This window comes from Myotis yumanensis, unplaced genomic scaffold (genome assembly GCF_028538775.1).
Source record: "Myotis yumanensis isolate MYYU_CA2020_CCGP unplaced genomic scaffold, mMyoYum1.0.hap1 SCAF_1, whole genome shotgun sequence".
NCBI lineage: Eukaryota > Metazoa > Chordata > Mammalia > Chiroptera > Vespertilionidae > Myotis > Myotis yumanensis.
In genome coordinates this window covers 31,104,185-31,118,133 of record NW_027223752.1, presented here as the reverse complement: position 1 = coordinate 31,118,133, position 13,949 = coordinate 31,104,185, and the positions used below count along the sequence as shown (strand labels likewise).

At 47.5% G+C, this 13,949-nt stretch overlaps 1 protein-coding gene across 1 annotated transcript in view; it reads right to left on the bottom strand.

Annotated features, from left to right (window-relative positions):
• Positions 1-13,949, bottom strand: part of DPF3 (double PHD fingers 3) — a 271,445-nt gene that overhangs the window by 95,768 nt on the left and 161,728 nt on the right. The window contains exon 5 of the mRNA XM_070417223.1: positions 10,048-10,143. Within this exon, the coding sequence (XP_070273324.1) occupies positions 10,048-10,143 (96 nt within the window). The remainder of the gene's footprint in view (positions 1-10,047; positions 10,144-13,949) is intronic.

The window sequence follows — 13,949 nt, the reverse complement described above, 5'->3', positions numbered from 1 at the left end:
CCTAACCACACACACACACACACACACACACACACACACACACACACTTCACAATCAACACCACCTGGCAAGCAAATTACAAAATCCCACCCCCCTCCTCCCTCCCTTTGCCTCCCAGCCCCTCACCCCTATACACAATGCAGCCAGCAGCCCCCTCCTCTCGCCCTCATTACTCAGTTGACCCAAAGAGGGAGCTATGAGGTGCACTGGCAGTCACCCTGAGGCACCGACAGGCTTCCCAGCCTGCCCATGACACGGAGGGTGGTCACCCTCAGCTGCCCTTGCCCACCCCCACCCCACCCCACCCCCCCACACACACCCTCGGTGAAGCCAGGGACAGCTTGACGTGTGCAGCCCGCAGCCGTCACAGTCGCCTGGGAGTAGGTGAAAGCAAGTCAGGCAGAATGACGAGGCAGCAGCAGTCCCAAGGAAGGGGCTCTTAGAGACTAAAAATACCGGCAGGGACAGGAGGCGCTTTGCTGGAGGCTCAGAGGGGAAGGGGAGGGCCCGGCTGAGAGCCAGGGTTTCATTTCAATCTGCAGGGCTGACCAGCCAGGTGACTACAGGCTCCCACACTCTCCCTGCACCTCAGTTTCCTCAACTGCAAAAAGGGGGGGTCATAGCTATAGAACACTGAGAGCACATGCCAGGGATTCTTCTTGGCACTAGCTCTCTAGTCTCCCAGAATATCTCAAGCTTGGAAACTCAGAATCCTACTCATCTTATTCGAATGCCACCTCCTCAAAGAAGCCCTCCCTGATCAACTTATTTTTTTAAATATATTTTTATTGATTTGAGAGAGAAATAGAAACATCAATAATGAGAGAATCATGGATTGGCTGCCTCCTGCACACCCACATTGGGGATTGAGCCCACAACCCAGGCATGTGTCCTGACTGGGAATCGAACCATGACCCCCTGGTTCATAGGTCAACGCTCAACCACTGAGCTACGCCAGCTGGGCTCCCTGATCAACTTCTGTCCACTCATACCCTCTCCATCGTTCTCTTTCCCCATCTTGCTTTCTGTTTTATCCCACACTTAACATTGTCTGACATCCTATCACACACGTGTTGGTGTACTTGATTTTCTTGTCACCCCCATATGAGGGTGGAGCACATGTCTATTTTAGCCACAACTGTCCTTGGAACCTGGCATAGGGCCAGCCATTCAAGAAGCACTTAATAAATACTTGCTGAAAAAATGAATCAATCAATCCGTGGGTGGATCAGTATGTCCATCATCTTTGGTTCTTCTCTTTTATCCTCTATATCCATGTGCTATTGTTCCTTCCTTCAAAGGTCATCTTAGGCTTTGCATTTCCCATCTAGTCCACATTTAATCCAGGAGCTCATCAACTGACCTCCGCACTGCTCAAAGAACCCACAAGCTGGGGTTCTACCTCTGCATTGCCCTACCCAATCCATCCTGTGTGACTCCTAGACCAATTAGACAAAAGGAGTGAAGGGCCTGGCCGGTGTTGCTCAGTGGTTGAGCATCAATCCATGAACCAGGAGGTCACGGTTCAATTCCCTATCAGGGCATATGTCCGGCTTTGAGGCTCAATAGCCAGTAGGGGGCATGCAGGAGGCAGCAGATCAGTGATTCTCTCCCATCATTGATGTTTCTATCCCTCTTTCCCTCTCCCTTCTTCTCTCTGAAATCAATAAAAACATTTTTTTTTTTTAAAAAAAGGGAGTGAAGGACAGGAACCCATGGCCATTCATTCATTGCCATCTAAAGCCCACTGACATCCAATGGTGACTTAATGCCAATGCCCCTAGGTTCACCTCAAGCTCACGCCTTTATTTTTAATGATGCCTGTCTTGGACCTGCCTCTCTGCCCATCCCCATCTGATCCATGCTTTAGCCCTGCTAACATTCCACTCCTCCAAGAATCTTCTTCTTGCCACATTGATGAGTAAAAACAACATCAGCTTCAATGTCAGACACAGGTTTAAATACCAGCCATGTGTCTTTGGACAAGTTACTTCTCTAAGCTTTACCTTTCTTAACTGTAAAATGGGCATAGCAACATCTCTACTGCAGGGTTGCTGAGAAAGAACTAAGGGTGTGTGAAACCACAGAGCATAGTGCTACGTCTACAGGAAGTGCTCAACAAATTATTCCCCCTCGCTGCCCAAGTTGATCTCTCTCTTTCCTCTGAACTCTCACTGCATTTGGTTAGTGCACAGTCAAAAGCCTGTGCTTTCTAATTGTATCATGGCTGCTGCTATTTTCTCCTCAATTTAATTCCAACATCCTTGAGAGCAAAGATGCATTTCATACTTTATTATGCATCCCCAACACTTAGCACTATGGCATCTGAAGCGCTTTCACATATACTACTTCATTTAACTCCTACAATAACCTACGAATTAGAGCAAATACTATTATTCCCATTTGGCACTTGATAAAACAGGTCCAGGGAAGGTTCACAACTTGTCCATAGTCTGAGAGCCAATAGAAGAAACAGGACCAAGGTTTCCAGACTCTGTTATAGAAAACTTTGAAGCTGATTACCCAAAAGAAACCAGTTCTCCCTCTCTGAGACATGCCCACCCCACTCCACTCCATTTCTCATTCACACACTGGTAGGCCATGGCAGCCATGACTGCACCACATGGCGCTGCTCTGTCTGGCCACAGCTGATTGGCTGGCTCAGGAGTGGACACCTGACCTAAGCTGGACAGAACAGATTCTAGTTCCAAAGAACTTGGAATTGGAAAACAGTTGGTTAGTACAGGCAGCTGACCTAGGGACCTATCAGTGCAGGAGCCATGGCGGTCATGTGCACAGAGACAGGAAAGGCAGTTGTGCGAGAGAAGAATGAAGAAGTAGAGGCCAAAAGCTTCCAGAGTGCTTTACTCTTTCCCAGTCCCGAGTCCCTGCCACTCTCTTGCCCTTCCTGAGGTTTCAATCTTCATTGCTCAAAGTTGGAGCAATGTCCCGGTGGCTTTTCAAATACTTCCCATTTTTGCTTAAGTTGTTAAATGTCCTACAGGTTAAAGGCCCTCGACTGGGACAGACTCAGAGAGCTAGTTCCTCTATACCAGTTGTTTTCAAATAGTATCTCAAGAAATCCTGGGGGGTCCCTGAGACCCTTTCAGGGGGACTTCAATGTCAAAAATATTTTGTAATAGTAATAAACGTCTTTGAAATTTTTCACTCTCATTCCCTCACAAGCACACAGTGGAGTTTTAGAGGCCACAGGACATGAACACTTACATTTAACACTTTTTCTGTTTTGATAAGTAGCACTAGTTATAACCTATCATAACAATAGCTTTTGGGGGGTCCCTCAGTTATTTTCAAGTAAAGAGCTCCTGAGACACCCCCACCCCCCCCACCCCCGCAAAAAACTGAGAACCACTGCTGTATCTCATGGCTATTTAAAGTGTGGTCCTCAGACCAGCAGCACTGACCGGAGCTTGTAGACCAGGCAAGATCTGAGTCCCCACTTCCAAGACCAACTGTATCATAATTTGCAGCTTAGTAAGATCACCACGTGCTTCGTATGCACATTAAAGTTTGAGAAGCACTGAACTATACCACAATGCATCAATAAATACTTACTGATTGACTGATCTACTTATTGATAACATGGATGATTTCCAAGAATTTTATGAATTTTAAAGAGCTTAGATTTCTTGGAGTAAAGTTACCACAAACACAATCATTAATTGTTGGGTCCGAATTTCTTTTACCCTTCAGGGAATCTCCATTGTCAGAACTCTGAGAGTTGTTGTTCCCTTTGCTTGTACCCTCCTAATAATATCTAGCCTTTTATTAAGCACTCAAAATCGGCTGTGTATTTTAATGATGAAGAAACCAAAGCTCAGAGTACATATATAATTTGATCAAGGTCACAGAGGTTACATAATTCACCCAAAGTCTAGTAAGTGGTGGGGCTGGGATTTGAACTCGTGGTTCAAACAAGACAGAGGCTGTTCTTGCAAACACTACCTTAGGCCTGGCTTCCTCAATGAGCACACAAAGCACCCGGGGTCTCAGTAAAGGACAGACTCTCATCCAGCCCATCTAGGGTGAAGTGTGGGGTCCTGCATTTCTCACAGTCTCCCAGGTGATACTGATGCTGAGATACATGGCCTTAAACTGCCTTTCAGTCCTGGCAACAGAAATGGGTGTGACTGTTCTCCAGGAGCCAACAGCAGCTTAAACACACCACTGTAAAGGATGACTTAATTGAGCAGCTTCATATACTTATTCCAGCCCAGATAGGCCCGCCTACACTCATCAGGGCCCTCCCATGGCTCCCACCATGGGTGACAGGTCCACAATGTCACTGCACAATGTAGAGCCATTCAACTGCCCCTTGGCCATCATAAGGTGGGCCCGGTGCTGGTCTAGGCCCCATCCAGCCCCAGACCTTCTCTCAGCTCCCACAAGCTAAAATATGACTGTTCTTTCTTTTCCCATCATTCAATCATTCATTCAAAAAAATGGTCACTGGCCACATGCTAGGGACTGGGCCACACGTGACCCAGTGGAAAAACCACAGAGTATGTTCAAATCCTGACTTCTTCCTTACTAGGTTGGATGACCTTGAGCAAGTTACTTAACCTCTCTGGAAATAATAATATCAACTTATGGAAATGGAAGAAGCAGTGCTGGCCAACAGAAATACAATGCAAGCCACACATGTCATCTTAAGTTTTCCAGTAGACACATCTTACATTTTTTTTTAAGTAAAAAGATAAATAGGTGCAATTAATTTTAGTAACACATTTTACTTAACCTAACATAGCCAACATATTATCATTTCAATATGGAATCAATAAAAAATATGAAGATGTTCTGCATTCTTTTCGTACTATGTCTTCGAAATCTGGAGTGTATTTTACACTTGCAGCACATTTCAGTTTGAACCAGCAACATTGTACGTGCTCACAGCCACAGTGGCCAGTGCAGTAGATGAAGTTTGAAGTGCTCAGTCATCACTCTCCATATGTCAGCTCGTACTGTAACTAGCCCATCACAGTGCCTGGTATACAGTAAGTACAGTAAGTAAAAATGGCTGCTGCTACTGCTACTGCTAATGTTCCTACCAAAACCCCCTACTCATATTCAATGACTGTGAGTTCAATCACTGATGTTTAGGTTGGGAATGGAGAAGATGTGAAGACCATTCTCCTTCCACAATCGACTCACCTAAGTTTGGTTTGGGCTGAGGGAAGGGAAGGAAGCAGGCTTGGAGGTGACACACAGCTCTTGAAGCTCACAAAAAGCCCAGAAATTCTACGTTCTAAAGCCTCCTTCAGACTTAATATCCAGAGGAGAACCAAGATGGCGGCGTAGGGAGCGGACCTGTGTGTGCTGCTCTCTCACAGCATCATAGAAACTATCAACTATGAAGTAAACAACCGCCACTCAGAACCATGGGGAAGTTGGCCCAGTGGGAGATCTACAACTGGAGGAAAAGAAAGAAGCGCAGTGAGACTGAGTGGGAGCTACGGAGGCACCAAAACCAGAGGTACGCAGTCACATGCCACGCGGGCTGCAAATGGATTCTCGGTTTTTTACGAACCCTCGAATCCTCTGAGCTTGCTCGGGGCGGGTCTCTGAGGCCCCAGATCCCACAGGGAGAGGCGGCCACGGCCTTGCAGTGGTCGGAGAGCGAGGGAAGCTCTGACACGCAGCCGGCACTGAGGGACAAGAAGTCCTGGTGTCCCGGGGAGGCGAGGGGCGCGGAGACGCCGCCATCGCTATTTCCTCCACGCTGGCGACTCCCTGTGACCCCGCCCTACCCTCAGGGCTGTGCCAGAGGCACAAGAGGGAATGACTGTGCTTTTACAAACTCTCAAATCCACTGAGCTGGTTCGGGCAGGTCTCTGAGGCCCCAGGCCCCAAGGCGAGAGACGGCATGGCCTTCCAGCGGTCAGAAAGCGAGGGAGGCTCTGGCGCTCGGCTGCTCGCCGGTACTGGGGGACGCAATGTCCTGGTGTCCTGGATAGGCAAGGGGCTGCTGAGTCTCCACCCCGGCGACTCCCTGTGACCCTGCCCTATGCAATTTACATTCCCATCTGGGCTGTGCCAGACTCACAAGTAGAAACGCCTTTGCTTCTGCAAACTTTCAAATCCACTGAGCTGGTTCAGGCGGGATCATGAGGCACCAGACCCTACGGGGAGAGGCAGCACGGCCTTGCAGCCATCAGAAAGCGAGGGAGACTCTGTTGCACAGCTGCTCGCCGGCACTGGGGGACACAAAGCCCTGGCAGAGATTCAAGGGGCCACGGAGACTCAGCCAGTGCTATTTGCTCCGCCATGGCGACTCCCTGAGACTCAGCCCTAATCAATTTACATCCCCATCCAAGCTGTGCCAGGTGCACGAAAAGACCCACCTGCGCTTTTGCAGCCTATCCCAACAAATTGCAGACTTCAACTGCTCGCAGCCATGGGAGACACACTCAAGAAGCAGACCCAGGAGAACCAGGATGGCGGCATAAGGAAGAGACCTGTGCGTGCTACCTCACACAACAACATCGAAACTACCAAATATCAGACAAACACCTATCATACAGAACCATGGGAAAGTTGGCCCAGTGGAAGCTCTACAACTGGAAGGAGAGAAAGAACATTGAGACTGAGTAGGATGTGACACCAAGTACAGAGCCCAACCCAACAAACTGCAGATTTCAACTCCTCGCATAGAAAGAAGCGCATTGAGACTGAGTAGGATGTGCAGAGGCACCAAGTACAGAGCCCATCCCAGCAGGCTGCAGATTTCAGCTCCTTGCATCTGGGAGGGACGCAATCGGGGGGCAGAGTCGGGTCCGGGGCCGGCCAGGGCTGGGCCTGACTGGGCCGGCACTGTGGAACTGCTGTACCAGCAAGCGCACAAACATGCCCACTGGTCCCAGTCTCTTGTGGGGCACTGGGGGACAGCAGACAGGCAGTCTGTGCACTTGGTGGAGGGCAGGAGTGCTGGATGTTCAACCACCAGGAACGCCTGGAGATTTTGTCTGGTGGGGAGCCGCCGGCAGGGGACAGAGGGCCAAACTTCCTGATTCCCCGGTAAGGCTGGGATGGCCCCGGTGAGGTCGGGATGGCCCCGGTGAGGTTGAAACGGCCCCAGTGTGGTAGGGACAACCCCGGTCAGGTTGAAACGGCCCCCGTGAGGTAGGGACGATCCCGGTGAGGTTGAAACGGCCCCCGTGAGGTAGGGACGACCTTGGTCAGGTCGAAACAGCCCCGGTGTGGTAGGGACAACCCCGGTGAGGTTGAAACGGCCCCCGTGAGGTAGGGACGACCCCGGTGAGGTTGAAACGGCCCCCGTGAGGTAGGGACGACCCCAGTCAGGTCGAAACGGCCCCGGTGTGGTAGGGACGACCCCGGTCAGGTTGAAACAGCCTCGGTGTGGTAGGGACAACCCCGGTGAGGTTGAAACGGCCCCCATGAGGTAGGGACGACCCCAGTCAGGTCAAAACGGCCCCGGTGTCGTAGGGACAACCCTGGTGAGGTTGAAACGGCCCCGGTGTGGTAGGGACGACTCCGGTGAGGTTGAAACGGCCCCCGTGAGGTAGGGACGACCCCAGTGAGGTTGAAACGGCCCCCGTGAGGTAGGGACGGCCCTGGTGAGGTTGAAACGGCCCTGGTGAGGCTCAGACGGCCCTGGTGAGGTTGAGACTACTCCAGTGAGGTTGGGACAAATAAAGGGGACCAGTATGGACTGATGAACAGGGGTAGATACAGAAGCAGAGCAACATTGAACAGAATGTTAAACTACAGTGGGAAGCCTGGGGAGGGTTGGGGGGGGGGGGGGGATTAAGAGACCAACTGAAGGACTTATATGCATGCATATAAGATTAACCAATGGACACAAGACACGGGGCGGGGGGGGGGCGGGGGGTAGGGGCCGGGGGGAATGTCAAGGGGGGGAAAAAAGGAGACATATGTAATACTCTTTGTAATACTTTAAGAAATAAAAATTATTAAAATATTAAAAAAAAAATAAAAATAAAAAAATAAAGCCTCCTTCAATGATAGAATCAGATATTCATTATTTTGCAACCTCCAATGAACTCATGGGTCGAGGCAAGTTCATCAGTGGCTGCTAAAACAATTAGTTGAAAACTCAATGGAGAGCTTATAAAAAGAGATCAGGCTGACAACACCCAAATCCACCTATCAATCTTAGCACCACCAGAAGCAGAACACCTAGACAACATGTGCCTCCGGATGTGATGCAATAAGATGCATACATCACACCTGGGAAAGATTCTTGCCCCACCAAAAGAAATATTTATACACATAAATATCCTGAATCTAACCAACTCTCTAATCAAACCACCAGTTTTCAGGAAATAAAGAGGACAGAGGAATACTTTAAATAGTATCAGTCTGCCAACTCTAGAATGTGAGAAATTCCTCAAGATCAACTACCCAACTTCTTCAACAAATAAATGGAATGGAGAAAAAAACACATGTGTGTGGGAGGGTATAGCAGAGAAAAGTCATCAGAGACTTGATAGTAGATATTAGAATAGTTGTTCTTTTTATTGGATATGATAGTGATATGTTAGAGATATACACTGAGATATATGCAGGTTAAATGATAAACTGTCTAGGAATTGCTTTCAAATATTTCACACATAAAAAAAGAACATGCTAGCCCTGGCCAGTGTGCTCAGTGGTTACAGCATCGGCCCACAGACCAAAGGGTTGAGGGTCTGGTTCCCAGTCAGGGGCACATACCTGGATTGCCAGTTCAATGTCTCTCTCACATTGATGTTTCTCCCTTTCTCTCTCGCCCTCCTCCCCTCCCCTCCCTTCTCCTCTCTCTAAAAAGCAATGGGGGAAAAAATATCCTCAAATATTTTTTTTAAAATAAAATAAAACATGCAAACCAAGACAAAGTGAAAGAAAAGAACAGATATAACAAGAGTGTCAAAAGGCGATCATAGCTGAAGCGGGATGCCAACTATATAAGGCATGCAGCATCAAAGGGCTGCCCTTCCAGACTCGGAAAGTCCGGCTTCTGTCAACAGGTTGGAGCAATTCGGCTCAGTGTGGGCAGAGCTGGAGCACTTGTACCAGTGACCTATCATTATGATATAGCTTTCCAGACCCCACCTCAGACCCCCCAAAGCAGAACCTCTGGGGTTGGGTCCTGGGGACCTGCATTCTGAAAGGCATTGTTGGTGGGTCTGCTGTATACTAAGGCACAGGAACCACACAGAGAGGTATGCCCACATTTAGCACTAGATCAAAACCCACGGAGCACCCAGGACTAGCCTCTTGTCCATGAAAAACATAGGGTCCTGCCTGCAGCCTGAAGGAGCCAGACAGGACTAAGAGTTCATTCTCTAGATGAAGAGCGGCGGTTTACCCCCAGAGATCCTCTGCACCTGGTTACTGTCAGATGCCCTTGCAGACCCATGAAGATGACCACAAAGGGCCCCTTAGGGCTTGAACATGAGCACTCTGGAGGACCAACCTGAATACCTAAGTTTGGTTTGGTTCCCTCCCCTTAAGAGCCATTCTCATATTTTTGTTCCTTCCACCACAGAATTCCCCTCTGCCTTTCCCCAGGTTTCTGGTGCTTTTTTTTTGGCCACATCCCACCAGCCTCCAAAGCCCAGGCCATACCTGCTTGGGAACCACCAGCTGTGGGCCTACTCTCTGCCTAATGAAACACACCCCAAAGCAGGTGTCCTGACCCTGTCATTCTGGGGCAGCCCCAGCAGCGGAGGGGGGCGGCGGGGCCAGGAAACTTTCAGCCTTCTTTCATGGCCAAGAAACGGGGACAACTATCACATTTTCCTTGTTCACCACCCTCCCTCTGTTCCCACCCCCAACCTCCCTTAAGCCTCAGCATCCCCCTCCCCTCGGGGCACCCTCTGCCTCTTCTCCCTCTTGCCAGCCCTAAACGCTTGCAGGCTATCACCCAGGATCAGAGCCCTCTGGTGTTTTCCGCTCCGGGAATTCTGCAAGGAAGACCATGGATGTGCTCTCTTGCTCTCTCTCTAGTTGCAGTGGGACCTCGCCTCCCTGATTTCTCTCATCCCTCCTGGCATCCCAGCTTACCCGTCCTCTGGTCCTGTTCTTTCGCTTGGGAATATCCTCTTCTAAATCCTCTTCTTCATTTCCTTCTTCTACATTTTCATCATTTTCCAAGACTCTCTGAAATGACAAGAAGATAAAGAGGAGTTAAGAAATAAAATGCAAAGGAGAAAACAAATCAAGGGTATTTGGGGGGTGTCCCATTTTGCTGTGTTTTAACAAAGTGAAGATGCTGCCCAGAGTGAGCGCTTGGCAATAGCAATTCTCTTTCAAACCCCTGGGCCCCTTCTAGTCAAATCCTCCTAGAACACCGAACTTTTACAACTCTTTCTGACAAAGATGTGTTTTTCAAAAGAAAATACTCTGCAAAAAAGACCCCAAATAGCCACAGCAATCCTGTTGGAGGGATCTCAATACCAGATATCAAGCTGTATTACAAAGCCACGGTTCTCAAAACTGCCTGGTACTGGCACAAGAACAGACATATAGACCAATGGAACAGAACAGAGAACCCAGAAATAGATCCAAGCCATTATGATCAATTAATATTTGACAAAGGAGGCAGGAGCATACAATGGAGTCAAGACAGTCTCTTCAATAAATGGTGCTAGGAAAATTGGACAGATACATGCAAAAAAAAATGAACCTAGATCACCAACTTACACCACACACAAAAACAAACTCAAAATGGTTAAAGGACCTAAATGTAAGATGGGAAACCATTAAAACCTTAGAAGACTCCATAGGCAGCAAAATATCAGACATATGTCGTAGCAATATCTTTACTGATACAGCTCGTAGGGCAATGGAAACTAAGGAGAAAACAAACAAATGGAACTACATCAAAATAAAAAGCTTCTGCCCAGCAAAAGAAACCATCAACAAAACAACAAGAAAGCCCACTGCATGGGAGAACATACTTGCCAATGCTATTTCAGATAAGGGTTTAATCTCCAAAATTTACAGGGAACTCATACAACTTAACAAAGGAAAGATAAACAATCCAATCAAAAAATGGGCAGAGGGCCTAAGTAGACACTTTTCAAAAGAGGACATACAGAAGGCCAAGAAACATATGAAAACTTGCTCAAAGTCACTAATCATCTGAGAGATGCAAATCAAAACAATAATGAGGTACCATCTCACACCTGTCAGAATGGCTATCATCAACAAATCAACATACGACAAGTGCTGGAGAGGATGTGAAGAAAAAAGAACCCTCCTGCACTGCTGGTGGGAATGCAGACTGGTGCAGCCACTGTGCAGAACAGTATGGAGTTTCCTCAAAAAACTAAAAATGGAACTCCCATTTGACCCAGGGATCCCACTTCTAGGAATATATCCCAAGAAGTTAGAAACAACAATCAGAAAGGATATATGCACCCCTATGTTCATAGCAGCACAATTTACAACAGCTACGATTTGGAAACAGCCTAAATGCCCATCAGCAGGTGAGTGGATTAAAAAAACTGGTACATCTACACAATGGAATACTACGCTGCTATAAAAAAGAAGGAACTTTTACCATTTGCAACAGCATGGATGGACCTGGAGAGCATTATGCTAAGCGAAATAAGCCAGTCAGAGAAAGATAAATATCACATGATCTCACTCATATGTGGGATATAATGAACAACATAATTTGATGAACAAAAAACAGATCCAGAGACAAGGTAGCACTGACCAGATCGTCCAACCTCATAGAGAAGGTAGGGGAGAGGCGGGGTTAGAGATCAACCAAAGGACTTGTATGAATGTATAGTAGCATAATCAATGGACACAGACACAGGGGCGGTGGGGGCATGCCCTCAGGGGTGGGAGTAGCGGGGGTCAATCGGGGGTAAAGGAGACATATGCAATACTTTAAACAATAAAAAAAAAAAGAAAGAAAATACTCTGGTAGGAGCAATTTTCTGTGTGGAGCCAAGTTTGTCAAAACTTACTTTCTTTAAGTAATTATCCTTTTGTTTCTAAATATGAAAATAGGTTTCTCCTTTCCCTGCCACACTGGAACCCTGCCCTGTTTGATGAAAACAAGTAACTTCCTGTTCATCTGACCAGAATTTGACATTAATGTGCTGTTCTTAATCACCCATTGTTATTTTTTAAGAAAAAAAAATGGATCTATTTTCATTACAGAACATTACTTATCATGGGGCTTAAAGACAAAAATTTCACTCTCTCTCTCTAACAGCTCTGTCATTATAGAAGAGAACCTCATTTCCATTTTGCAGAGAATAAACTAAGCCTAGCCCTGGTTGGATGGCTCCGTTGGTTGGAGCATCATTCTGTACACCAAAAGATTGCAGGTTCGAATCCCAGTCAGGGCACATACCTAAGTTGTGTGTTTGATCCCCGGTTGGGGTGCTCACAGGAGAAAACCAATTAATGTTTCTCTCTCACATCAATCTCTCTCTCTCTCTCTCTCTCTCTCTCCCCCCCCCCCCCCCCCTCTAAAATCAATAGAAAACATGTCCTAGAGCAGGGGTGGGCAAACTTTTTGACTCGAGGGCCACAGTGGGTTCTTAAACTGGACCGGAGGGCCGGAACAAAAGCATGGATGGAGTGTTTGTGTGAACTAATATAAATTCAAAGTAAACATCATTACATAAAAGGGTACGGTCTTTTTTTTTTTTTTTTTTTAGTTTTATTCATTTCAAACGGGCCGGATCCGGCCAGCGGGCCGTAGTTTGCCCAAGGCTGTCCTAGAGTGAGGATTAAAAATAAATAAATAAATAAACAAACAAACAAACTGAAAACAGATTTGACTGCTCAATACCATACAGAAAATCCATGACCAAAGCAAGGTCAGCTTCATCAGCTCAGAGATTCCCATCTGTTTCTCAGCCCTCTGTCTGAAGTTCCCAAGCTGTACTGTGGCACACCCTTCCTGTAGGGAACCTGAGCACTTCATTCCGTTTGAGGGAGGTGTGGGGAGGTTTATATCTCTAGGTATAAGGGAAAGATAGGTTGTGGCAGAGGACCCAGCCCCCAGAGTGGGAGTGGGATAAGGGGGAAGAGCATGGAGCTCACTGGACTCCATGACAGGGACCCTGGGGTTCCTTTATGGACTCACAGTGTGGCCTAGGGTGAGTCATCCTCTCCTCATGCGTGTTTTCCTAATTATAAACCAGAAATTCACTCACTCATTCAACCAACAAACATTTGTCTAGTGCTGACTACATAGCAGGTGCTCTGCTAGACAAGCCAGAAAACGGCTACAGTCCTGGCTCCACGTGGATTTTGAAAGTCTAGTGAAGGGAGGACAGGTTTAAACAACATATATAACCATGTAATTGCAACTTCTATAAAGAACAGTGACAAGCACGTTCCAGCGGCTACTAGAGGGTGTTAGAAGGAAAGCTAACTAATCTGAGGGCCAGGTAGGACTTCCCTGGGAAAGTGACCTAAGCAAGTTGAGCTATAAAGGAAAGAAAGACTAGCGTTGGAATGAGATAGGGAGAAGGGAGAGAGGGGAGTATTCCAGGCAGCGGAACAGCATGAGCAAACCCCCTGAGGCAGGGAAACATGACTTGTCCAGGGAGCAGAAAAGAGGCCCATGTGACTGACCAGAATTCAGTGACTCAGGAAGAGGCTACCAAAGTGGTGGCCACCGTGTTATAAAGGATAACAAACAGCATCCACTCTGTGGTGACGGTGCAACAATCACACAGCTATGAAAAGGCTTAAAAAGCAGCACCTACCACACCAACATCTGGTATCACCATCATTGTCCAAGTGGCCTCCTGGACAATGCCTTTGGCCTGCCCTCAAAGCAGGAAGCCCAGGAATTAAGTCACCAGTGACCTTCTCCCACTGCCTCCTTGTCAGAGAATTCCCTTCCAATCACAGGGGTCAGGATACTGCGAATTACCAAACCCTCCCAAAGAACTCAAAACCAGTCTAGTCAATTCTTCTCTGGCTTC